At 42.7% G+C, this 26,955-nt stretch overlaps 1 protein-coding gene across 2 annotated transcripts in view; it reads left to right on the plus strand.

The window, feature by feature from the left end:
• The window catches only part of LOC121441330 (spermine synthase), a 61,916-nt gene that overhangs the window by 21,521 nt on the left and 13,440 nt on the right, over window positions 1-26,955 (plus strand). For both annotated transcript variants that reach the window (XM_041642461.1, XM_041642460.1), the window contains exons 2-7: window positions 2,261-2,381; window positions 16,087-16,180; window positions 16,699-16,763; window positions 23,168-23,343; window positions 24,002-24,156; window positions 24,619-24,708. In XM_041642461.1, coding sequence (XP_041498395.1) covers window positions 2,261-2,381; window positions 16,087-16,180; window positions 16,699-16,763; window positions 23,168-23,343; window positions 24,002-24,156; window positions 24,619-24,708 — 701 coding nt within the window. The remainder of the gene's footprint in view (window positions 1-2,260; window positions 2,382-16,086; window positions 16,181-16,698; window positions 16,764-23,167; window positions 23,344-24,001; window positions 24,157-24,618; window positions 24,709-26,955) is intronic.

A 26,955-nucleotide genomic window follows, 5' to 3' on the forward strand; every position in this document is an offset into this window, starting at 1 on the left:
TTCTATTGCTAGATAAAACACCATGACCACAAAGCAACTTGTGGAGGAAAGGAAAGGGTTTATTCAGCTTATGCTGCCACATCCTAGTCCATCAAAGGAGGCCAAGATAGGAATTGTAGTAGGACAGGAACTTGGAGGCCAGAGCTGATGTAGAGGCCATGGAGGGTTGCTGCATACTGGCTTTCTTATGGCTTGCTCAGCCTACATTCTAATAGAACACAGGACCTCCATTCCAGGGATGGCCCCACCCACAGTGGGCTGGGCCTTCCCCACCAATTACTAATCAAGAAAATGCCTTACAGGCGAATCTTTTAAAATTTTTAATGATTTATTTGTACTTTATGTGCATTGATGCTTCACTTGCATGTGTACCTTTGTGAGGGTGCTGGATTCCCTAGAACTGGAGTTAGAGACAGTTGTGAGCCGCCATGTAGAAGCTGAGAATTGAACCCTGGTCCTCAGGAAGAACAACTTAATTACTGAGCAATCTCTCCAGCCCCCTCTTATGGAGGCATTTTCTCAATTAAGGTTCCCCTCCTTTCAGATAACTCAGGTTTGTGTGTCCAATTGACCTAAGTTGACATTGTGCCAGCACAACGTGTCTGCACTATGGTGCATGCGGTGCTTAGAGAGGCCAGAAGGATGTTGGATCCCGACTGGAACTGGAGTTACAGATGGTTTTGAGCCACCATGTTGGTACTGAGAGTTAAACTCCTCCTTTAGAAGAACAGCCAGTACTTTTACACAGATGGAATCATCTCTCTAGCCCCCAGAAATACATTTTAGGGGAGATGGGTTGTCTTAAATGCTGTGGTTCTGGAGATACAGTTCAGACTTTCTGTTTTAATTTCCTAAAACCAGTTACAGAAGAGCAAAGCAAGCTGGATTATTTTCTGACAAATGGGTTTGCCAAAGGTACGGTTTTGCTAGGAAGAGAATTCAGTGATTCATTGGGCTGCCGCTTGTATTCCCAGCTGCTTTTGTTGGAATGGGTGTATGGCATGATTCTGTGTCCTGCCTTTCTGTCTGATTTGAGGCTTTGTTTTGGAGGTGACTTAAGCTCCTTCAGTTTGGCTATCAAGTCACTTGCCCTTCATTTTCCCTGTGTCTTTTGTCTCTTAAAAGGACACTTATTGGGTTTAAAGCCCACTTAGACAGTCTAGATGCCCTTATCTGGTGATATGTAATTCAATTACATCTGCAAAAGACTTTCCCTAGTAAAGGCCTGTTTCTTCTCTTTTTTTCCCTATGAGGAGCCAGTCTACATTGGTTCTTCATTTACCTTTTTCAGGGAATGGCTGCTTTGCAGATATAATTGCAGGATTAACTGAATTTTGCTCTTTCAAGTATTGCCATGTTGTTGGAGATTCTGACTTTGCCAAATGAGCCTGTTGGAGGTTAATGAATGCTGATTTGTTTTCTTTCGTTTTGTTGAGACAGGGCTTCACTCTGTAGCCAAGACTGACCTGGAACTCACACTGTAGCCAGGCTGGTATTGAACTCTTGGCAAATTCTCCTGTCTTAGCCTCCAGAGCCACCATGCATGTCCAGCCAGTTAGTTCATGGTGCCAAGCTCTACAGAGGGGCGAGTTGTGAGGTGGGGCAGGATGGAGAGAGGAAATACTCACGACCCAGTAGTTTCTTCTGTTGGGATTGTTCAGTTTTTGCTGGTTCCGAGTTTGTTACTGGATGTCATTTTTTAATTTCTATTTTTTTGTTTATATCAGCAACAGTTTCCTTTTGTAAACATCCAGAAAATTAAACAAAAATTCCTATTGGTAATGAAGCTCATCAATAATTGGTATGCATCCCCTTGTTAGGACTATGTGTTCCCACTAATATATTTAGCTGAAAATGGAACCTCATTCTTTTGAAATCTTTAGTTTCATTGAATGGTTATTTCCCTGTGTTTTTGGTATTTGTGGTCATTCCTTGTGTTCTTATTGGGTAGCCGGGTGTTCTTTGTAGCCTTTCCATACAGGGTGGAGAATGTTTAGATTTTCTTGTAAGTAATCAGATCATGTCACTCACTTTAGCTTTTCTTACTTTTTATTTAATTAATTTAATTATTTAAATTTGATTTTACTTATTTAATTAATGTATTTAGTTTATTTCATTTGAATGTTTGTGGTGCTGGGGATGGAGCCTAGGGCCCCAGCCATACTGGCTAGTACTCTACTACTGAACTCACACTTCGGCCTTTAGCTTTTCTTCTGGATACCTTTTTCCTAATCACCGCCCCATGTTTCCTGTCTTCCAGCTGACGGTGAGGCCATTCTGAAAGGCCTTCAGTCCATTTTTCAGGAGCAGGGGATGACAGAGTCAGTGCACACCTGGCAGGACCATGGCTATTTAGCAACCTACACGAACAAAAACGGCAGGTAAGGTGATCTCATGGGCTTTAGATGGAAACAAAGTTGGGGTTAGGGGATGATATTCAAACTTTTTTTTTTGTCATTTGACAATTTTAGAGGGGCCTAAAATTTGGTGCTTTTACAACCTTTTCCTGCCCAGGCATTTCCCCCAGAGCAGAAGGCCATTGGACCTGGACCTCTGTATTTCTTTAAAGCCCTAGTGATTCTTCTATGTGACTAGGACCAAAACAAGACACCTGGCAACAGAAATAGTGTGATATTTGGCCGGCAATGATGTGGAGTTGGTTAAAACCGATTTCTGGACCCCCCCGCCACACTCACACCTCAGACTTTCTGCTCCAGTGGTTCTGGGTCAGAGTCCCCTCCTCACCTGTTGCATTTCCAACAAGGCCCTGGTTGCATTGTTGCTACAGCTGCTGGCTAGACCATTGTTAAAAGAGACTATTTTTAACTAAAGACCATAGTAAAACACAGGATGGAAACAAGTCTGGCTCAGGAAGGTGAATATCCTGTGTTTTATCTCATGGAAACTACATTTAAAATTACATGTGTGTGTGTTTATGTTTGTCAGTCATGAAACTAGAAAGGGTATCATGAAAAAGGAGGAAGAGATCCTGGAGGCTGGAAATGGAAGGTTACAAGAAACCATAAGAGAGGACTGATGGGGTAGAGGGTGAGGGGGTGGGGGATGCTTCTCAAAGGTAAGCCAAGCGCAGACTCATATTGTGCCTATGTGGCCAGTCTTCATGTATGTGTTTACCAGTTGCCTCAGGTATATCTAAAGTGATAACTTCTTCCTTTAGACTGTCCTATATTCAGTAGAACCACTAGCCTTCCTCAGCTCTCTCTTGTCCCCTGCTTCCAAAAACAGAGGGCCTTCAGCTCTCCTCTAGCCCAGTGTTTCATGTAGGCCTATACTCAGTCTCTCTTTGTCATGTACCCTCACTCTATTTTTGCTGTGGTTCTTTTTTTTTTGTGGATTAGAGCATGTTGAACACTGCTGCCTGATGGGTTCCTTCACACAAAGGTGAAAAGTTTCCAGTCTTAGCCATCTCCCAAGCCTCTGTAACAAAGCTTTACCTGTTTTTTATTTAAAAAGTTAAGAGCTGGGCTGTGTGGCACATGCCTTTAATCCCAGCACTTGGGAGGCAGAGGCAGGTGAATCCCTGTGAGTTCGAGACTAGCCTGGTCTACAAGAGCTAGTTCCAGGACAGCTAGAACTGTTACACAGGGAAACCCTGTCTCCTAAATAAAGAAATAAATAAATAAATAAATAAAATTATTTTCTGCGTTTGGATATTTTACATACATATATGTCTTTCTACCATTTGCATGTAATGCCTGAAGCCATATAGTTTTGAGTTGCCTTGTGGGTGCTGAGAATTGAACCCAGGTCCTTTGGAAGAGCAAACAGTGTTCTTTATATCTTTCCAGTCACAATTCCATTTGTATACAAAGCCCTTAGAATTATTCTTTCTTCAGAAGGGATCTTTTGAGTGTCAAGAATCGTTCAGAAATGTGTGGGAGGATGGGGGAAATATATTTCAGGACTAAATAATACCTTCAGGTGAGTCCCTGAGGCCAATTCTAAAAAAGGAGACCAATGTAGAAAGTAAGTTGTTGTTGTTACTATTTTGTTTTTTTTCCGAGACGGTTTTCTCTGTGTAACAGCCCTGGCTGTCCAGGGTGGCCTCCAACTCACAGAGCTCCACCAGTCCCTGTCTCCCAAATGCTGGAATTAAAGGCGTGCGCCTGCATTACCAGGTAGAAAGTAAGTGTTTAGATTAAAATACTCGTAATGGTTTCGTCACACATTCTTCCCTTTTGTATGTAGACAATTTGTTCAAAAGTTACACCATTCTTAGCCTTCCAGCTAGCACTGAACATGGTAGGTTAGTTGGGAGAGCCCAGCAAGTACCAGAGGCAGTTCAAGCCAGACAAAATTCCAGCACTGGAGAAGGGTAAGTGGGCACAAAGTGTTAACCTTAGCTAGCCAAGAAGCTAATTTTAATTAATACCTGCTGGTAGAAGGAAACAGGGTTTCTTTCAATGGGATCACACTGGGTATATTATCTATACTCCAGGACAGGCCTCATGCTCAGGAAAACCAAAAACAGAACTAAAAATCACATGATTATGTTGGAATAAGGGCAGTGGGGCTGCATCCCGGGCACCCAGCCGCCTGCATGGCTAACTCTAGCTTATGCCCCAAAATAATTACACGGAAACTGTATTCTTTTAAACACCGCTTGGCCCATTATATCTAGCCTTTTCTCTGCTAACTCTCGCACCTGGACTAGCCCATTTCTAATAATCTGGGTAGCCCACGAGCTGGCTTACCAGGAATGATCTTAACCTGCGTCTGCCTGGAGTGGGAGAATCATGGCGATTCTCTGACTCAGCTTCTTTCTCCCAGCATCCTATTCTGTTTACTCCTCCTACTTATGTTTTAAACTATGAGGGCCAAGCAGTTTCTTTATTGCTTAACCAATGAAATCAACAGGTTGATACATGACACTCCCACATCACTTCCCCTTTTTCTGTTTAAACAAAAAAAGGAAGGCTTTAACTTTAACATAGCAAAATTACATATAACAAAACAGTTATCAAGCAAGAATTACAGTTACGGCCAGGAGACCCAGCATTGGGGTGAGTTTCTGACCCTGCGGCGCCAGCCCGGGAAGGGGAGTTCAGAGCTTCCTTGGCCCCCTATCCTTCTTGAGCTCTCGGCAGGGCCCCCACTCCCTGCATACCTCCTCTTTCTTCCTAGCCCACCCAGCTTCCATCCAGAACCCTCCCCAATTTGCCCCACCGCCCTCTTTCTGCACATAACATCACCCAGCCCAGCCTGTCTGGGCACTGGGTCCGAATCCTCGGGGCACCCAAGCAGGCGGGAGTTCCTTTGTTTCTTTGGCCTGCCTGCACCAAGCAGGGTAGGCGCTTTGTTTGCGACCTGCCCACCAGCACGGAGGCCTGATCTCTAGGCGCCAGGAGACCCAGCATTGGGGTGAGTTTCTGACCCTGCGGCGCCAGCCCGGGAAGGGGAGTTCAGAGCTTCCTTGGCCCCCTATCCTTCTTGAGCTCTCAGCAGGGCCCCCACTCCCTGCATACCTCCTCTTTCTTCCTAGCCCACCCAGCTTCCATCCAGAACCCTCCCCAATTTGCCGCACCGCCCTCTTTCTGCACATAACATCACCCAGCCCAGCCTGTCTGGGCACTGGGTCCGAATCCTCGGGGCACCCTAGCGGGCGGGAGTCTCTTTGTTTCTATGGCCTGCCTGCACCAAGCAGGGTAGGCGCTTTGTTTGCCACCTGCCCACCAGCACGGAGGCCTGATCTCTAGGCGCCAGGAGACCCAGCATTGGGGTGAGTTTCTGACCCTGCGGCGCCAGCCCGGGAAGGGGAGTTCAGAGCTTCCTTGGCCCCCTATCCTTCTTGAGCTCTCGGCAGGGCCCCCACTCCCTGCATACCTCCTCTTTCTTCCTAGCCCACCCAGCTTCCATCCAGAACCCTCCCCAATTTGCCCCACCGCCCTCTTTCTGCACATAACATCACCCAGCCCAGCCTGTCTGGGCACTGGGTCCGAATCCTCGGGGCACCCAAGCAGGCGGGAGTTCCTTTGTTTCTTTGGCCTGCCTGCACCAAGCAGGGTAGGCGCTTTGTTTGCGACCTGCCCACCAGCACGGAGGCCTGATCTCTAGGCGCCAGGAGACCCAGCATTGGGGTGAGTTTCTGACCCTGCGGCGCCAGCCCGGGAAGGGGAGTTCAGAGCTTCCTTGGCCCCCTATCCTTCTTGAGCTCTCGGCAGGGCCCCCACTCCCTGCATACCTCCTCTTTCTTCCTAGCCCACCCAGCTTCCATCCAGAACCCTCCCCAATTTGCCCCACCGCCCTCTTTCTGCACATAACATCACCCAGCCCAGCCTGTCTGGGCACTGGGTCCGAATCCTCGGGGCACCCTAGCGGGCGGGAGTCTCTTTGTTTCTATGGCCTGCCTGCACCAAGCAGGGTAGGCGCTTTGTTTGCCACCTGCCCACCAGCACGGAGGCCTGATCTCTAGGCGCCAGGAGACCCAGCATTGGGGTGAGTTTCTGACCCTGCGGCGCCAGCCCGGGAAGGGGAGTTCAGAGCTTCCTTGGCCCCCTATCCTTCTTGAGCTCTCGGCAGGGCCCCCACTCCCTGCATACCTCCTCTTTCTTCCTAGCCCACCCAGCTTCCATCCAGAACCCTCCCCAATTTGCCCCACCGCCCTCTTTCTGCACATAACATCACCCAGCCCAGCCTGTCTGGGCACTGGGTCCGAATCCTCGGGGCACCCAAGCAGGCGGGAGTTCCTTTGTTTCTTTGGCCTGCCTGCACCAAGCAGGGTAGGCGCTTTGTTTGCGACCTGCCCACCAGCACTGAGGCCTGATCTCTAGGCGCCAGGAGACCCAGCATTGGGGTGAGTTTCTGACCCTGCGGCGCCAGCCCGGGAAGGGGAGTTCAGAGCTTCCTTGGCCCCCTATCCTTCTTGAGCTCTCGGCAGGGCCCCCACTCCCTGCATACCTCTTCTTTCTTCCTAGCCCACCCAGCTTCCATCCAGAACCCTCCCCAATTTGCCCCACCGCCCTCTTTCTGCACATAACATCACCCAGCCCAGCCTGTCTGGGCACTGGGTCCGAATCCTCGGGGCACCCAAGCAGGCGGGAATTCCTTTGTTTCTTTGGCCTGCCTGCACCAAGCAGGGTAGGCGCTTTGTTTGCGACCTGCCCACCAGCACGGAGGCCTGATCTCTAGGCGCCAGGAGACCCAGCATTGGGGTGAGTTTCTGACCCTGCGGCGCCAGCCCGGGAAGGGGAGTTCAGAGCTTCCTTGGCCCCCTATCCTTCTTGAGCTCTCAGCAGGGCCCCCACTCCCTGCATACCTCCTCTTTCTTCCTAGCCCACCCAGCTTCCATCCAGAACCCTCCCCAATTTGCCCCACCGCCCTCTTTCTGCACATAACATCACCCAGCCCAGCCTGTCTGGGCACTGGGTCTGAATCCTCGGGGCACCCAAGCAGGCGGGAGTTCCTTTGTTTCTTTGGCCTGCCTGCACCAAGCAGGGTAGGCGCTTTGTTTGCCACCTGCCCATCAGCACGGAGGCCTGATCTCTAGGCGCCAGGAGACCCAGCCTTGGGGAGACCCAGCATTGGGGAGAGACAACGTTGGGGAGATCCAGCATTGGGTAGGCAAGGAGACCTGATCCGGTAAAGAAGATCCATAAGGGAGCATTTGGAAGAAGAGATGGGTAGACGCCAAGGCAAGAATTCGCCCAACAAGCTGAAAAGCAACATGAAGCCACCAGAAACCAGCGACCTCACAACGGGAGGACATGAACACCTTAATCAAGAAGAAGTAGAAAAGGTTGACTTCATGAAAGTGATTGACGCCCTTAAACAGCATGTAAAAAATGCCCTTATAGAAATGGATGAGAAATATAACAGAAAGTTTGAAGAACTGAATAAATCAGTGAATGATACCCTAGAAAACCAAGGAAAAACAATCAAACAGATAATGGAAACGGTGCAAGACGTGAAAACTGAAATGGAGGCAAAGAAGAAAACACAAACAGAGGGCCGGCTGGACATGGAAAATTTAAGTAAACAAACAGAGTCTACAGAAACAAGCATAACCAACAGAATACAAGAGATAGAAGAAAGAATCTCAGATTCTGAAGATACCATAGAGAAAATAAACACTCTGATCAAAGAAAACAGCAAGTCCAACAAACTCTCATCACAAAATATTCAGGAAATATGGGACACAATAAAAAGACCAAACCTAAGAATAATAGGAGTAGAAGAAGGAGAAGAAGTGCAGCTCAATGGTCCAGAAAATATATTTAATAAAATTATAGAAGAAAACTTTCCCAACCTAAAGAAAGATATACCTATGAAGGTTCAAGAAGCATACAGAACACCGAATAGGCTGGATCAAAAAAGAACTTCCCCTCGCCATATAATTATCAAAACACAAAGCATACAGAATAAGGAAAGAATATTAAGAGCTGCAAAGGAAAAAGGCCAAATTACCTATAAAGGTAAACCTATCAGACTTACACCTGACTTCTCCATGGAAACCATGAAAGCCAGAAGGTCCTGGATAGATGTACTTCAGAAACTAAGAGACCATGGATGCAAGCCCAGATTACTATACCCAGCCAAGCTTTCGTTCACTATAAATGGAGAAAATAAAATTTTCCAGGATAAAAACAAATTCAAACAATACGCAGCCACAAATCCAGCCTTACAGAAAGTAATAGAAGGAAAATCACTAACCAAGGATTCCAACAATGACCACAATAACTCAGACATCTAGAGACCCTTCACCAACACACATCTAAGAAGGGAAACACACAAACTCTACGACTAAAAAAATGACCAGAGTTAACATCCACTGGTCATTAATATCACTTAATGTCAATGGACTCAACTCACCTATTAAAAGGCACAGGCTAAGAGATTGGATACGAAAACAGGATCCAACATTCTGCTGTTTACAAGAAACCCACCTCAACCACAAAGACAGGCACCTACTCAAAGTAAAGGGCTGGGAAAAGGCTTATCAAGCAAATGGACCTAAGAAACAAGCAGGTGTGGCCATACTAATCTCTAACAAAGTTGACTTCAAACTTAAATCAATCAGAAGAGATGGAGAGGGGCATTTTATACTCATAACAGGAACAGTTCAGCAGGATGAAGTCTCAATTCTGAACATCTATGCCCCTAATTTAAAAGCACCCACGTACATAAAAGAAACATTGCTAAAACTCAGGGCAGCCATCAAACCGCACACACTAATAGTAGGAGACTTCAACACTCCTCTCTCACCAATGGACAGGTCAAACAGACAGAAACCTAACAGAGAAATAAGAGAATTAATGGAGGTAATGAATCAAATGGACTTAACAGACATCTATAGAACATTCCACCCAAATAGGAAAGAATATACCTTCTTCTCTGCAGCTCATGGAACCTTCTCAAAAATCGACCACATAGTCGGTAACAAAGCAAACATCCACAGTTACAAAAAAATATTAGTAACCACCTGTGTCTTATCAGATCACCATGGATTAAAGTTAGAATTCAACAACAATGCTACCCCCAAAAAGCCTACAAACTCATGGAAACTGAACAGTCAACTACTGAACCATACCTGGATTAAGGAAGAAATTAAGAAAGAAATTAAAGTCTTCCTGGAATTCAATGAAAATAAAGAAACAACATACTTAAACTTATGGGACACTATGAAAGCAGTCCTAAGAGGAAAGTTCATAGCACTAAGTGCCCACTTAAAGAAAACAGAGAAAGCTCACATTGGAGACTTAACAGCCCAACTGAAAGCTCTAGAAAAAAAAGAAGCAGACTCACCTAGGAGGAGTAGAAGACTGGAAATAATCAAACTGAGGGCTGAAATCAACAAAATAGAAACACAGAAAACAATCCAAAGAATCAATGAAACAAAAAGCTGGTTTCTGGAGAAAATCAACAAGATTGACAAACCCCTATCCAAACTAATCAAACGGCAGAGAGAGAATTTGCAAATTAATAAGATCAGAAATGAAAAGGGGGACATAACCACAGACACAGAGGAAATTCAGAGAATCATTAGATCTTACTACAAAAGCCTATATGCCACAAAACTGGAAAATGTAAAGGAAATGGACACTTTTTTAGATAAATACCATATACCAAAGTTAAACCAGGAGCAGGTGAACAATCTAAATAGACCTGTTAGTCGCGAAGAATTAGAAGAGGTTATCAAAAACCTCCCTACCAAAAAAAGCCCAGGACCAGATGGTTTCAATGCGGAATTCTACCAGAACTTCCAAGAAGACCTAATACCTATACTCCTTAATGTATTTCACAATATAGAAACAGAAGAGTCATTGCCAAATTCCTTTTATGAAGCTACAGTTACTCTGATACCAAAACCGCACAAAGACTCAACCAAGAAAGAAAATTATAGACCAATCTCACTCATGAACATCGATGCAAAAATCCTCAACAAAATACTGGCAAACCGAATCCAAGAACACATTAGGAAAATTATCCATTATGATCAAGTAGGCTTCATCCCAGGGATGCAGGGCTGGTTCAACATACGAAAATCTATCAATGTAATCCAGCATATAAATAAACTGAAAGAAAAAAACCATATGATCATTTCATTAGATGCTGAAAAAGCATTTGACAAAATTCAACACCCCTTTATGATAAAAGTATTGGAGAGATTAGGGATACAAGGGTCATACCTAAATATAATAAAAGCTATATACAGCAAGCCGACAGCTAACATTAAATTAAATGGAGAGAAACTTAAAGCCATCCCACTAAACTCAGGAACACGACAAGGCTGTCCACTCTCACCATACCTCTTCAATATAGTACTTGAAGTTCTAGCAATAGCAATAAGACAACATAAGGGGATCAAAGGGATTCGAATTGGAAAGGAAGAAGTTAAACTTTCGTTATTTGCAGATGATATGATAGTGTACATAAGCGACCCCAAAAACTCCACCAAAGAACTTTTACAGCTGATAAACAGCTTTAGTAATGTGGCAGGATACAAGATAAACTCCAAAAAATCAGTCGCCCTCTTATTCACAAAGGATATGGAAGCAGAGAGGGAAATCAAAGAAGCTTCACCTTTCACAATAGCCACAAACAGCATAAAATATCTTGGGGTAACTCTAACCAAGGAAGTGAAAGATCTATTTGACAAGAACTTTAAGGCATTGAAGAAAGAAACTGAGGAGTATACCAGAAAATGGAAGGACCTTCCTTGCTCTTGGATTGGGAGGATCAACATAGTAAAAATGGCAATTCTACCAAAGGCAATTTATAGATTCAATGCAATCCCCATCAGGATCCCATCAAAATTCTTCACAGATCTTGAGAGGAAAATAATCAACTTTATATGGAAAAACAAAAAACCCAGGATAGCCAAAACAATCCTATACAATAAAGGATTGTCTGGAGGCATTACCATCCCTGACTTCAAACTCTATTACAGAGTTACAGTGATGAAAACAGTGTGGTACTGGCATAAAAACAGAGAAGTTGACCAATGGAATCATATAGAAGACCCGAATTTTAACCCACAAACCTATGAACACCTCATTTTTGATAAAGGAGCCAAAAGTATACAATGGAAGAAAGAAAGCATTTTTAACAAATGGTGCTGGCATAACTGGATGTCAACCTGTAGAAGAATGAAAATAGACCCATATCTATCACCATGCACAAAACTCAAGTCCAAATGGATTAAAGACCTCACTATCAGTCAGAACACAGTGAACCTGATAGAAGAGAAAGTGGGAAGTACCCTACAGGAGATGGGCACAGGAGATCGCTTCCTATGTGTAACCCCAACAGCACAGACTTTAAGGGCAACATTGAATAAATGGGACCTACTAAAACTGAGAAGCTTCTGTAAAGCAAAGGACACTGTCACCAAGACAAATAGGCAACCTACTGACTGGGAGAAGATCTTCACCAACCCCACAACAGACAAAGGTCTGATCTCCAAAATATATAGAGAACTTAGGAAACTAGACTTTAAAATGCTAATTAACCCAATTAAAAAATGGGGTACTGAACTGAACAGAGAATTCTCAGCAGAGGAAGTTCAAATGGCCAAAAGACACTTAAGGTCATGCTCAACCTCCTTAGCAATCAGGGAAATGCAAATCAAAACAACTTTGAGATATCATCTTACACCTGTCAGAATGGCTAAAATAAAAAACTCCAATGATAGCCTTTGCTGGAGAGGCTGTGGAGGAAGGGGAACACTCATCCATTGCTGGTGGGAATGCAATCTTGTGCAACCACTTTGGAAATCGGTGTTCCGGTTTCTCAGGAAATTCGGGATCAACTTACCCCTGGACCCAGCAATACCACTCCTGGGAATATACCCAAGAGATGCCCTATCACATGACAAGAGCATTTCTTCAACTATGTTCATAGCAGTATTATTTGTAATAGCCAGAACCTGGAAACAACCTAGATGCCCTTCAATGGAAGAATGGATGAAGAAAGTGTGGAATATCTACACATTAGAGTACTATGCTGCGATAAAAAACAATGACTTCTCGAATTTTGCATGCAAATGGATGGAAATAGAAAACACTATCCTGAGTGAGGTATCCCAGACCCAAAAAGATGAACATGGGATGTACTCACTCATAATTGGTTTCTAGCCATAAACAAGGGTCACGGAGTCTACACTTGGTGATCCCAAAGAAGCTAAGTAAGAAGAACCTTCATCTGGTGATGGATGGAGACAGAGACAGAGACCCACACTGGAGCACTGGACTGAGCTCCCAAGGTCCCGATGAGGAGCAGAAGGAGGGAGAACATGAGCAAAGAAGTCGGGACCACGAGGGGAGCACCCACCCACTGAGACAGTGGAGCTGATCTATTGGGAGCTCACCAAGGCCAGCTGGACTGTGACTGAAAAAGCATGGGATAAAACTGGACTCTCTGAGCATGGCCAACAATGAGGGCTGATGAGAACCCAAGGACAATGGCACGGGGTTTTGAACCTACGTAATGTGCTGGCTTTGTGGGAGCCTAGCCAGTTTGGATGTTCACCTTCCTAGAAATGCACGGAGGGGGGAGGACCTAGGACTTACCACAGGGCAGGGAAATCTGACTGCTCTTTGGGCTGGAGAGGGAGGGGGAGAGGAGTGGGGGGAGGGGGAGAAGGGTGGGAGGAGGGGGAGGGAAATGGGAGGCTGGGAGGAGGAGGAAATTTGGTTTTTTTTTCTCTTTTCTCAATAAAAAATAAGTATAAAAAAAAAAAAAGAATTACAGTTACAATATTTATATCTATTTTATCTTTTATCATAACTAAGGAAAACTATAACTTCTATTCATTCTTCAACTCCATCAAAGACTCCAGAAGGATATAATACTACCTAAGTAAACAAGAAATAAAAAAACTCTAGAAATGACAGAGACATCCCGCAGCCTGGACAGTCACCCAAAGTTTTTTTGTACTGTTGGGGCATCCATCTTCAGCCTTCAGGCCCATAGTATCCAGCAGACATTTTCATGAAGCAGGAAATTTCAAAGTCAGTTCAGTCACTATCTGCTGCGTCCTGCAGAATGTCTCGCAGACTCTTTCATGAATCAAGAACCCCGAAAGATCATCTCACCTTTAGGGAAGTTCAGTAGTCCTCTCTCTGTGGGTTCTCTGTGTTCAGTTTATGCAATAGTCCAGGCAAGAGCAGTTTCTTGCCCAAATGGCTAACCAACTCCATAAGGATCCTCTTCGATGCCCATCTTCCTCTCAAAGTAGATTGGTGCCGCCAGGAGCAGACATGTCTCATTGTCATGAAAAGTCCTAAGTTATTAAAATATTTTAAATGCCATATTCTGCAGCCTTTGAGAGGTATGAAGAATGCCTATCTGAAATATATTTCTATATACCTAGAAAATCTAAGTGACATGACTACAAACTTGACTATTACTCATGATTATCCATCAACAACCTATATTTCCTAATTATACATTACATTTTAAAAATGAACTACACAATCACAATACCTTAATCAAGATCAAGAAATACCTATACATATAACAAAATTGACCTTAAAATCCATACCAATGCAAATTATTCATACCTACATCATTTCCCCCTTTAAATGTAAAAGAACATTTATAAACAATATTTGGGAATATGGGTGCAGTTATTTCTCTCCAAACTGCTTCCTGCTGAATGGGGGCATCGTTAATTAGGTCATTTAGGGTGTAACCTGTGCCAAGTTTATCTCAGTTGGCAGTTGAGTGAAGTAATTTTTTGAGGGTGTTTACAGGAACTTTTTGGGAGGCCGTGGTCTATCAATCATACCATATCGGGATAGATGCAATCCACAGGGTCTGGTCCTCTGTGAAAACAAAAGAAGACCGTCTCCAAAGCATCATATCCTAAGATCCAAATTTTGAAATCGTAATACCCTTATGTCCATTCTGGTTTAGCTTGGCAGCCCATGTAATGAAATGTCTCTCTGTACTTAGCTCCTTCACAGACAAAATTTTTAAAGAAAACACAATAATACAAAGGATCCAGACTCTGTGAATTTTCCATTTTTACGTGACTTATTTTTACTTTATTTCTCTTAATCTATAACTATCTGTACTCTGTCTCTTTAAAGACTTTACCTTTTTTTTTAAAACCATTAGTTTTATTTTCTATATTCTTTTTCTTTCTCTCAAGCCTACGTACATTCATCCAACAGTGTGGTCTTTTATGTCTGAATCTGTTTTATTGTGAATCTGTAAGATTTTTTTTACTATCCAGGAGCATTTCTTAAAATGTTAAGCAGTTCTTAAAAACTTAAGTTGCACCATGTACAGGTAATACGGTAATAAGGTACAGCCTGTTTCCTGCCCAGTCTAAACCTTAAGTGTGCTGTTTTTATGGTAATTACGGTAGTTCCTGCCTGAGACCAGCACAGTTCATCATGGCAGAGCCTAGCAGCTCCTGCCTCAGAGCCATTTGGTGCTCCTGAGCCACACACAGTTCCAGGCACATAGCAGTCTACATTGCCATCAACTAAGCCGTAGCACATTACTCCAAATGCTCCATTCAAAAGCTCTGTCTCCCGCAGGATCCAGACAGAGATCGCAATGGCGGCACAGCCCAGAAAGCCACACTTTAAAATGACGCAGTTTTTTTTCTGCTGCTGTTGCTGAATCAGGAAATCTCTCTACAGCAAGCCACCAACAAACAGCAAAAATCTGTGTGAAATTCTCTCTCCCTTATCTTAAAGCCTTCTCAGGTTTTTAAGTGGATTTAGTTCATCACGTCTGGGCGCCACTCTGTTGAATTAGGAGCGGTGGCCTATGTTCCCGGCACCCGGCCGCCTGCATGGCTAGCTCTAGCTTATGCCCCAAAATAATTACACAGAAACTGTATTCTTTTAAACACCGCTTGGCCCATTATATCTAGCCTTTTCTCAGCTAACTCTCGCACCTGGACTAGCCCATTTCTTATAATCTATGTAGCCCACGAGCTGGCTTACCAGGAATGATCTTAACCTGTGTCTGCCTGGAGTGGGAGAATCATGGCAACTCCCTGACTCAGCTTCTTTCTCCCAGCATCCTATTCTGTTTACTCCTCCCACCTATGTTTTAACCTATGAGGGCCAATCAGTTTCTTTATTGCTTAACCAATGAAATCAACAGGTTGATATATGACACTCCCACATCATGCTTACAGAGGATGAGATAGCCCAGATGGTTAAGTGTTTGCCTCATGAGGATCTGTTTCCCCCTGAGAACCCATGTACAAAGGCAGGGTGGCATGTGCTTGTAATTTCAGTGTTTGGGAGGTGACCTAGGACTCCTGGCCAATCTCTCCCCCCACATACACAAGCACAAAGTCAGATTCATAGACTGAATCAATTTATAGAGCTAGGTAATATGAATCAGTCATAGACTTAGATCAATTTCAGGCCCAGGAAGTAAAATGAAAAGCTTAGTATTTGGCCCTGTCCTCTAAATCTTCTACAGGTGACCATGTCCCACTTTTCACCTCTGAATTGGAATTGAAAAGAAGGCTAGAGAATTAACTTTGACATTGAAGGAAAAAAGAACTGCCTTTTAGTCTTGATTGGGACTGCATCTTTTCTCTTTGAAGTGCCCTGATAACAGTTTCTAACAGTAAAACTACACTTTCTTTTGTAGCTTTGCCAATTTGAGGATTTATCCCCATGGATTGGTGCTGCTGGATCTTCAGAGTTACGACACTGACACACAAGGCAAACAAGAAACCGACAGGGTTGGTTTTCAATTTTCTTACCCATTTCAAAATGTGACGCATTTTATTTTCCCAGATTTAAGATTCTTAAAGTCTGCTTAGCTTCATGAATGTTGACTTTCAGGTTAGCTGAAATTTAAACTTGCCTCCATGTAAGTAGTTTGACAGAAGAATTAATCTTCAGATGACTTGGAAATCTAGCTTTTAGCCTTCCTTTTAACTTCCTGAATGCAAAGAATGGGTTTCACTTCCTGCTGGAGGGAATATAGAACCTTCCCGTACAGTTTTGCACCTGCAGTGTTCTTTAGCGTTCTGCCCCATTATTCTCTTGGGAATATTCAGAATGTGGTTAGGGCAGCATCATGAGGGAGAGTTACTGTGGGAGTGTGGAATTGGGCCAGGAAGTCCTGGTAGGCATATGGGAGCTTGTGTATTGGCCAGTATCACACTGTGCTCAGCATAGCCTTATGCCCATGCTCTGTAATTTAGTTGTTCTGTGCACTTTATATTCTCAGCTCACTAATTTCTTTTAATTGTAGCTTTTGAACAAAATAGAAGAAAAAATGAAAGAACTGAGTCAGGACAGTACTGGGCGGGTGAAGCGGTAAGTCCACCTGCTCATCCATGTCCTTTTAATATTTGTTTGATTGGCAAAATAATCAGAATGGCAGTGTTGATCTTAGTGTCTGCAGAAGATGTGGAGAAGATCAAAGTCAAATGTCTGCTACTGTCTTACACCGTGAACTGAACCATCCACTCATCCCATCGCAAACAGGACAAAATATGTAAAAACAAACAGGATGGGGGTGGGGTGGTAGTGTTGTTGTTGGTGGTAGTGGTGGTGGTGCCAATAATGAGGCAGAAAGATGATACTAATTGCAATAAGAGCAGAAAGCCAGGTACAGACAGCCATGGAGGGAATTTACCCAGATCACTGATGATCAGAATATAGAATACTGTTTTCTTTATCTCACACCCGATTCAGAGTAGGAAAATCTTGTTGGCAAAGGTAGGATGTTTAAGTTCTTAATGACTCAATCTGTGGAGTTTGATCAGCCCATAGGAAAGCTCCAGGGCAGATGTAGGATAACTAGGTAATTATTTAGCCTCCGGTGGTTAGGTGGGCAAGAGCAATGGGATGCGTGAGAGTACTGAAAGAACCAGTCCCCATGTAAAATTTGTGCATATTTGAGATCTGAGGATACAGATTATTTTAAATTCCACCTAAGTTCAGTTGAGTAATCCTTGACTCTGTCCACACCCACAGTACTTTCCGGACTTCATCTTTGTCTTGCTTGCAAGTTTCCTTTCCATCCATATGAATTTTAACATGCCCGACTCCAGAAAATGTATTGGCCCACACCAAAATGCACTCTGATTTTTACCACTGCCGCTTCTCGGTGTGAGTAAATAGAGTATACTTCTGGGGCTGTGGAACTGGCTAAGTGAGTAAAAGCACTTGCTGCCAAGTTTGAATTCAATCCTCAGAACATTGGGTAGAAGGAGAAACCTGACTTGTCCACAGTTTTCTTCTGACCTTCCCAATCATGTGTACAGACACAAACACACAAATGTTTAGAAAAAATGTACTTTTTGTGTGTACAGACTCAAACACACAAATGTTAAGCAAAAGAATGTATTTCTGACCTTCAGTATTTATGAGAACTCTGGTTGGTGAAGTTTTCTAAGTGAGACTGGTCACAAGTTTTAGATTTTTATATCAAAACATAAACCTTGCTTTTGTTTGTCATTGTTTTTAACATCTTTTTTATAAAATAAGGATGGAAAGAATGTGAAGTTGGGATTACCTTGATGTAAACACTTTGCCATTATCCCGCTCCCCATTACCGGAAGAGGATAGTTACACTTTTCTGTGTGGAATTGACACTCACTGATAGAGGAAATTAAGAACAGTTAATTTGGTAATGTTATCTAAAATTCTTATTCCCTTTTCAGTAGTGGTTATTGAATAAGAAGTTTTAACTGAGAAGCCTTGGGATTTCTACAAAGACTTGTCTTGTGTTTTCCTTTTTTATCTATTTTATTTTATTTTAAAAAAACTATCTTTTCATTTTACATACCAATCCAAGTTCCTACTTCCTCCCTCCTCCCATCCTCCCATACCACCCTCCATCCACTCCTCAGATAGGGTGAGGCACATTGCTTTGGGGAAGGTCCAAGATCCTCCCTTCTGTATCTAGGCTGAGCAAGGTATCCATCCAGAGAGAATGGGTTTCAAAGAGCCAGTACAAGCAGTAGGGATAAATCCTGGTGTCACTGCCAGTGGCCCTGCAATCTGCCCCAGCCATGCAACTGTCACCCACATTCAGAGGGCCTAGTTTGGTCCTATGCTGCTTCCTTCCTTGTCTGGCCAGAGTTGGTGGGTTCCTGTTAGCTTAGGTAAGACCCATCATGGTCTTGGCCTTTTTGCACATATTCTCACTCCTCCCACTCTTCGACTGAACTTTGGAAGCTCAGCCCAGTGCGTTCCTCTGTGGCTCTCTGCATCTGCTTCCATCAGTTGCTGGATGAAGGTTCTATGGTGAGATTTAAGATAGTCATCAATCTGAATACAGGGCAAAGCCAGTTTGGCCAGCCTCTCCACTATTGCTTAGGGTCTTAGCTGGGGTCATCCTTGTGGGTTCCTGGGAATTTCTCTAGTGCCAGGTTTCTTGCTAGCCTATAATGGCTCCATCAATCAAGATATCTCTTTCCTTGCTCTCTGTCTCTGTCCTTCCCCCATCTCAACTATCCCATTCCCTCAAGTTCTCCTCTTCCTCTTCTCCCACCCTCCTCCTCCTCTGCCCTCCCTTCTCCCCCCACCCCCATGTTCCCAGTTTTGTCAGGAGATGTTGTCTATTTCCCCTTCCCAGGTTGATCTATATATGCTTCTCTTTGTGTTCTCCTTGTTACTCAGATTCTCTGGGGTCATGAACTATAGGCTCCTAATCATTTGCTTTACAGCTACTATCCACTTATGGGTACATACCATACTCATCATTCTGAGTCTGGGTTACCTCACTCAGGATGGTTTTTTCTAGTTCCATCCATTTGCATGCAAATTTCAAGATGTCATTGTTTTTTTAACCACTGAGTTGTCAGTACTCCTTGTGTAAATGTAGCTTCTTCTGTGTTAGGATGATCAAGTTTTCCTGTTGTATGATCACTGGGTTCTGGTGTTACCATGTTGCTTTTTAGTTTGTTGAATGAATTCTTGCATTGGTGTCTTGCATTGGTGCCTACCCATCTCTTCCTCCATTTGGTGCCCGCAGTGTCTTTGCCTCTTGGTCCAATCCTTGCAGTTGCTGTCTGGATCTTTGGGAGCTGTTCTTGGTCTGCTCTGTATTGTCGCTGTTGGTGTCTCATGGAGCCGCTGAGGTCTCTCTTGGCCCACTTTTGGTCTGCTCTCTTGATTCTTCCATCAGTTGCAGCCTGTGCTTTAGAGTTCCTTTGAGGCGGAGTGAGACCTGTAGTTTATAGGGGCAGATGGATAGGGTGAGGATGTTGGAGCAGCCTAACTCTTGGTCCTCTCTGTGTATTTGTATCTTGTTTTTCAGAGTTCCTCTGAGGTTGTGGTGGAGTGGGGGTTATAGGACAGGAGGGTTTGGGGGCAAAGTGGGACTTGTAGCTTACAGGGTCCAATCAATGGGATGGGTGTGTTGGAGCAGCCTACCTAGAGGAAAGTTGCCTGTTGGCTGACTACAGAAGTTGTTGCAGGTGGGGGAGGGGCCCCAGGATTTTGCCAGGTTATGGAAGGCCTAGAAAGTGGGGTGCCCCGCTAGTTGGGCGATCATTCACCTCTTGGTCTGTTCAGTTTGTCTTGTGTTTTGAAGTGGAAAGGAACGAGAAGTTATAGTTTGGGGAAAATTCTTGTAATGTGTATAGTGTAGTTGAGGTCAGGAAGACATGGGATTGGAAAGGTTGATTTTTGTGGGGCTGTTGGGGATCTCCTGGTAGCCCACTGCAGGGCATCACACTTTATGATGCTTTGAACTCATATTAAGCTAATGGCTGCCACATCCTGATAGAGATCTTTGTTTCCTTGCCAGGCTTTAGAAATCTAGAGAAGAGAGACTTTCAAGTTAACCAAAGCAATGTTAAACCAGTTGAGAGCAGACATACATAACCGGTTAGAACTGGCTGGCTGTCAACTAGGGTGGATTTTCTACCCTGAAATCCTCTACTTTGTGTTCAGCATATATGGGAACAGTTTTTAAAAAGCCGATTATTTATTTAGTGTTTTTATGCATGTATATGTGTATGTAGTTCAAATTCTAATTGGTCTTAATAGAAATTCAGAGTCTGATACTAGGGGGCAAGGTCCTGACTCAGAATCCCTCAGACTGAATGCAATGTGCTCCTGTCTCTTTCCATCTTATATTTCTCTCCTTACCTAGCCATATCCCTTCCTGTCTCCACCTCCCTAGTGCTGGGATTAAAGGAGTGTGACTCTCAAGTACTGGGATTAAAGGTGTGTGCCATCACCACCTAGCTCTGTTTCTCTTTTAGGAATCAATCTTGTGTAGCCCAGGGTGGCCTTGAACTCACTGGTCCATCTGTCTGTCTCCTGAGTGCTGGGATTATATACCCATAGCCTGGCCTGTATGGGTAACTAAGTTCATCTTCAGGCAAACTTTATTTGTTAGTTCACAAACAAAATATCACCACATTGTGGGTAGGTGTGAAGGTCAGAGGGACAACTTGGCAGAGTTAGTCTTTCCACTTTTTTTTAATTTTAATTTTTATTTTATGTTCATTGGTGTTTTACTTGCATGTGTGTGTCTGTATTGTATGTATTTCTGTATGTCAGAAGCCCTGGAACTAGAGTCATGGACAGGTGTGAGCTGCCATGTGTGTGCTAGGAATTGAACCCAGGTCCTCTGGAAGAGCAGCCAGTGTTCTTAACCGCTGTACCATCTCTTCAGCCCCATCCTGCCACTTTTATATGACTTTCATGGATCAATTTCAATTTGTCAGACATGGTTGAAAGCACCTTATTCACTGAGCAATCTTTATTATTATTAATGTGAAATATGTTGTCCTTCCCGGTTCCCTCACTTGTTAAGTTCCAAAGAAATCACACAGGGATCTACATTAGTTATAAACTGATTGGCCCATTAGCTCATTCTTATAACTTATATTATAACTCTTATAACTTATATTAGCCTCTTATAACTTATATTAGCCTGTTACTCTTGTCTATACTAGCCACAAGGCTTGGTACCTTATTCAGCGAGGCAGTCACATCTTACTTCTGTGACTGGGTCACGACTGCAGACCAAGCTTTCCTCTTCTCAGAATTATCGTTGCCCCACCTCTGCTTCCTGCCTGGTCACTGCGCCTATACTTCCTGCCTGGCTACTGGCCAATCAGCATTTATTTAAAATATAATCGACAGGGTACAGACCATTGTCCCACAGCAGAAATAGTTTTGTAATTGAGATTGATCAAAATCACCTATTGCCACAGGTTCCCTCTCTTGCTTTACTCATCTAAGGAAGGGACTTCTTCCAGTCCTGTTCATTACCTGTCTGGGGGCTATCTTAACTAGGCCATTACCTAACAAAAGAAATACCTCAGGTCTGCCTAATATTTGGAAAGATAAATTCATTCCCTGGAAAGATGAAATGGCTAAGGCAGGAGTTGTGAGAAATTACTTTGTTAGTTTTGGAGCAGATTACAGGTGTGTGTGTGTGTGTGTGTGTGTGTGTGTGTGTGTGTCTGTCTAAGATAGTCTTGTTAACTTGTTATCAGGTTGTGCCTGGACTGTTTGAAGCAGGTGAGAGGAGACTGGGAAGTGAGGCAGAGATAGTGTGTTCCAGCATTGCAGACCTGCATAGCTGTACCGAGTACTACTTCATTTTTGGGTCTCCAGTATATTCTTATTTTGTGTTTGGGTTACATTTACTAATCCCCCTTTTGGTGTTTTCTCCTGTCATTTAGTGTCCTCTGCTGGTGGTTTCTGGTATATTCACCGTATCAGAAGCACTTGATTATTTACAAAAGCATAGAATGAGAAGCTTTTCATTTTGTCTTAAACTTCTTAATCCCATTGCCACTGGTAAATAATTGTGTAGTACTCAGTTTCTGAAGACCACAGAGTAACCTGCCTCATGTCAAAGGTACATTTGCAGATAGAGAGAGGTTTAGCAGATATCACTATAACTCAGGTTTCCTGCTTGGAAACCTGGGTGCTCTTTGCCAACCTGACTCCATTTAAGAGAATCTCAGGCTAAATCCACAGGAAGGATGACTTCCAGATACTTGATCTGGACTTTTTGGAGACAAATGGAATAGAGAAGAAGAATAAGAAAGAATATCCTAAGTGAAATGAGGGTTAGACAAAGAAGGACAAAGAAAAGAAAACGCAGTGTTTGAAACTTTATTCAAAAGCATAACAACTATGATGGACATAATTGGGACAACTCAGTATACTTGAAGGTGGATTCTGTACTAGATAATGGAACTTGTAACTACAGTAATGGCCATGTGGTTTTGCAGACCTTTGGTGTTATGTACTGAAAAGTGTAATATCTACCATGCCCACTTTCTGCTTCAATTTTTCATTAGGAAAAATAAATTTAAAACCTGCCAGAAATGTTTCCCTTTCTTTTTCTTTTAAGAAATAGTTTTGTGCAATTGTTGCAACTTGGTACAGTTTGTGATTGTGAATAGGTAAGTATCCAAGCTTTGGATTTGTTTTACACTTTTAAAGAGGCTGTCTGCCACAAACACATGACTGCCTTTTATTTTCTTTTTAATTATGGGGATGCACATGAGAGTATAGGTACTGGTAGCAGTCAGAGGTCCCCTGGAGTTGGAGTTCCAGGCAATTGTGAGGAGCCACTAGCTGGGAACTAAACTTGGGTCGTCTGTTTAGGAGCTGTACGTTCTCTTAACCACTAAGTCATCTCTCTTGTCTCTCATGGTCTTTTATATATTCTCCATGCCAAGTCCTTTTGTAAGGCAGTGTTCTACAAAGACTCATTCCTGTCTCTCCCTCTGTAGTTTACCACCCATAGTTCGAGGAGGGGCCATCGACAGATACTGGCCTACTGCTGATGGGCGCCTGGTTGAGTACGACATAGATGAAGTGGTGTATGATGAAGATTCACCTTATCAGAACATTAAAATCCTACACTCAAAGCAGTTTGGAAATATTCTCATCCTCAGTGGTGATGTTAGTAAGTATCCCATTCCCCCCCTGGTTGCATAACAAAGTTCTGATGTGTGTGGGCGGCCACTACTTTCCTGAAAAATGCCATTGTCTTGGATTTGTCTGAACTTAATTCTGACACTGCTATCTTTTAAGATTCACTTACATTGTATGAACCTATGGGTTGTCTGGATGTTTGTGTAAACTTTGTCTTGAAATAGATTTTCCTTTGATGAGTAGTTAGAAAGTACAAGTTGCTGGAGTAAAAATAGCATTTTATTATGAAAAAATTCCAATCTAAGTAGACAAACTCATGCATTGAGCCGACAGGTACTCTCCATGGAACTTTGAGAATACCAATGAGTTAGCCAGTGTTGTTTCATCTAGCCCTGCTGCATATTATCTTGAAAGTAGCTCCCAGATGGCATATCTTATCATCTTTAAAGGTATCATTTCTTTTAATTACTCAGAATATCAGCTCACTCTAAATATTGTATTTCTGTCTAAGTAACTTAGTTCTCTTTATCCTATGTGATTGTGAAAACTACTCAATCAAAAAAATCAAACTTGCACATTATGGACAGTTTTTGAAAGTTGGGAAATTTCCATTGCAAGCTAGATTTCAGCAGGTCAGGTGGTTTGTGTATTTGGGTAGAATGATCATTTGGGTCTCTTCTCCTCCCTAGATTTGGCAGAGAGTGACGTGGCATATACTCGAGCCATCATGGGCAGTGGTAAAGAAGATTACACTGGCAAAGATGTGCTGATCCTGGGAGGTGGAGATGGGGGCATATTATGTGAAATTGTGAAACTGAAACCAAAGATGGTCACTATGGTAGAGATATCCTTTATTGTATAAGAGAACAACTTCAGGGCCTGGAGAGAGAGGACTCGCTCTTACAGAGGACCTGGGTTCAGTTCCAAGCACCCATTTGCTGACTAACAACTATCTGTAACTCCAGTTCCAGTATATCTGATGCCTTTTTTTGGCCTCCGGGTACCAGGCATGTATGTGGTGCATGTTTATAACAGCTGTGCACACTCATACGTATTTTTTTAAAAGATAAAAAAATTAGTGAGGGGGGAGAGAATGAGAGAGACAGAAACAGAACAAGGTAAATGATTTTTGGGACTCCTTCCTTTGGCATCTTTGGACTTGAATTCCTTAGTGTGAAAATAAAGTCACCACAATACCTACTTTTTAACGTGTGATCCTTAGATGTCTGAACCTTTATGTTTTAGAGAAGATTTACTATTTCAGAATTCTTTGATATATTCGAATTCTCCTTAACCTGTTTCGGACATTGACCAAATGGTGATTGACGGATGTAAGAAATTCATGCGAAGAACATGTGGAGATGTCTTAGACAATCTTAAAGGAGACTGCTATCAGGTAATTGTGCTTCCTTGGTAATGCACTTTTAAGTTAAAGTTAAAAATACATGAGAGATCAATTGGACCTGCACCTTTTATTATAATTGGTTAAGAAGATAGTTTCTTTCTTTGTGTAAATATATTATCTATTGATACTTAGAGAGTAGAGAGTGTACAGTTACTGAAAGAAGCCTGCAGTGTGGACTCTATCAGGTTACTTTTCTTTATGTTATTGGAGATTAAACTTGGCCCTTCAGTATGCTAGGTCCCTACTACCACTGAGAGATGTCTCCAGCCCACATTAATCCTGGCATAGATGTCATGTACTTTTAAAATCTACCACCTTCTGTCGCTACTCTGAATAATACCTTGAAGTCTTGGTGTTTCAGAAGGAATTCAGATTTTTAATTGGTAGGTGTAGTTGATTAGCATGTTGCAAATAAGCAATTAGTTTCTGTCTTAACTTGTACTGTGCTTGAAAGTTGAGCAGCCACTCTGATATGTCGGGATGCATATATTTCATTCTCACAGAGCCGAGGGCTTGTTAGAGCAAGATGCCCAAGCAAATAGTTAATTGAATAGCATCTGAAATGTGCACCTCCAGATTGGTAAGCAATTTGGATGAGTGCTGTACTTTCAGGTGTCAATTATCTAGCACTTCTTCCCTCCCTAATGTATGCACATTTAAATTAGAATTTGTACTACATGCATGCTAATTTGAGGCAGGAATTCTACCTTAAAATGCAGTTATGATTTTTTTTTTTGAGACAGGGTTTCTCTGTAGCTTTGGAGCCTGTCCTGGAACTAGCTCTTGTAGACCAGGCTGGCCTCAAACACACAGAGATCTGCTTGCCTCTGCTTCCAGAGTGCTGGTTAAGATTAAAGGCGTGTGTCACCACCACCCAGCACAGTTATGATTGTTTTGTGGGTCAAAGGGCAGGGCACGAAATAGTACAGTTAGCTTATCCTGTTGGATAGATTCAAAAGGGATGGTAGAATTCAGCTCTGCATAGCATTGAACTGCTTCACACTGAATTCAAAGTTACCCGTGTCTGACAAATAATGGACCAGACCCTTTCCTGCTGGATTTAATCCCTACACCATAACTTGTAGATGTTGTTCTATTATATTGGGAAGAGCCGAACCTTAGAAAGTTTAAAGGGATTTATTCAAGGTTGTGGAGGTCACTTTAGATCAGTGCAGAGTACAGGGAGTGCAGAATCCTGTCACCCTGCTTTTGGTTGTATGAATTGTATGTAAAAATTAAGGAAAGACCAGAAGCACAAACAGAGCAACAACACAATCTAGTAGTGGTATGGTGAAAATGGGAAACTAACCAATATTCCCCTGAAATGGGATATCTGACCCTCGGGGCACAGATGGTAAGCCAGATGGTCAGATTTGTGCAGCAAAGGTAAAAGACTGTTCTTTGTGGGATTTTTTTGTGTTTAGTTGGTACATATCGAAAGACTGTTTGACAAAAGAATGTTAAAGCCACCTGGTATAGGAACTTAATAAATCACTTATCACATCTTGTTTCTATTCAGTGGCTCTTTAGGGTAGCAGTATTCAGTGTCTCCGAAGGAACACTAGGAGGAGTCTGGACTTTTTTTGGTGCAAAGGGTTCTGAAGCTCTCAAGCAGGGTGGGAGCCTTATCTGGGAAAAGACAGACCCACCTGAACACTACCAAAGGCAACAATCCATTAAAATGCTGTTTTCAGAAAGGCAGAGATTTTTACATATGTTTAAACAACTACTCTGGTTTACATTTGTTTCAGGAACAAAAAATACTTCTTTTATAATGACAGTAATCTTAATACTGACTAAACTAAAGGTACTATGCCTAGAAAACTAAGGATGGATTACCTATGTGTATGTATACATTCTGTTTATGTACACACATACAAAATTATCAAGTAAAATAAAGTTCAATTTAGTGACTTTTAAAAAAGTTCTATGTTATACTGAAATAGAATTTAGTTTTAAAAATTTAAAAATGAGAATTTTCAGAAATTTGTTATTAGACTGTTTGAAATGGCTTAGTGGGTAAAGTCACTTGTCTCCAAATCTGACAACCTCAATTTAATCCCTAGGACTCACTCAGACAAGGTGTCTTCTTTGTTTACACACACACACACACACACACACACGCACTCATGCACGCACATAAAGATATTGCATTAGAGGGATTCCACCAAAACATAATAGAAAATATCAGAGATTTAATTTTAATAAGAAAATGATAATGTAAAAATTATAGTAAGT

Source organism: Microtus oregoni, unplaced genomic scaffold (assembly GCF_018167655.1).
Source record: "Microtus oregoni isolate MIOR12 unplaced genomic scaffold, Mior012 000074F_ref0000038, whole genome shotgun sequence".
Lineage (NCBI taxonomy): Eukaryota > Metazoa > Chordata > Mammalia > Rodentia > Cricetidae > Microtus > Microtus oregoni.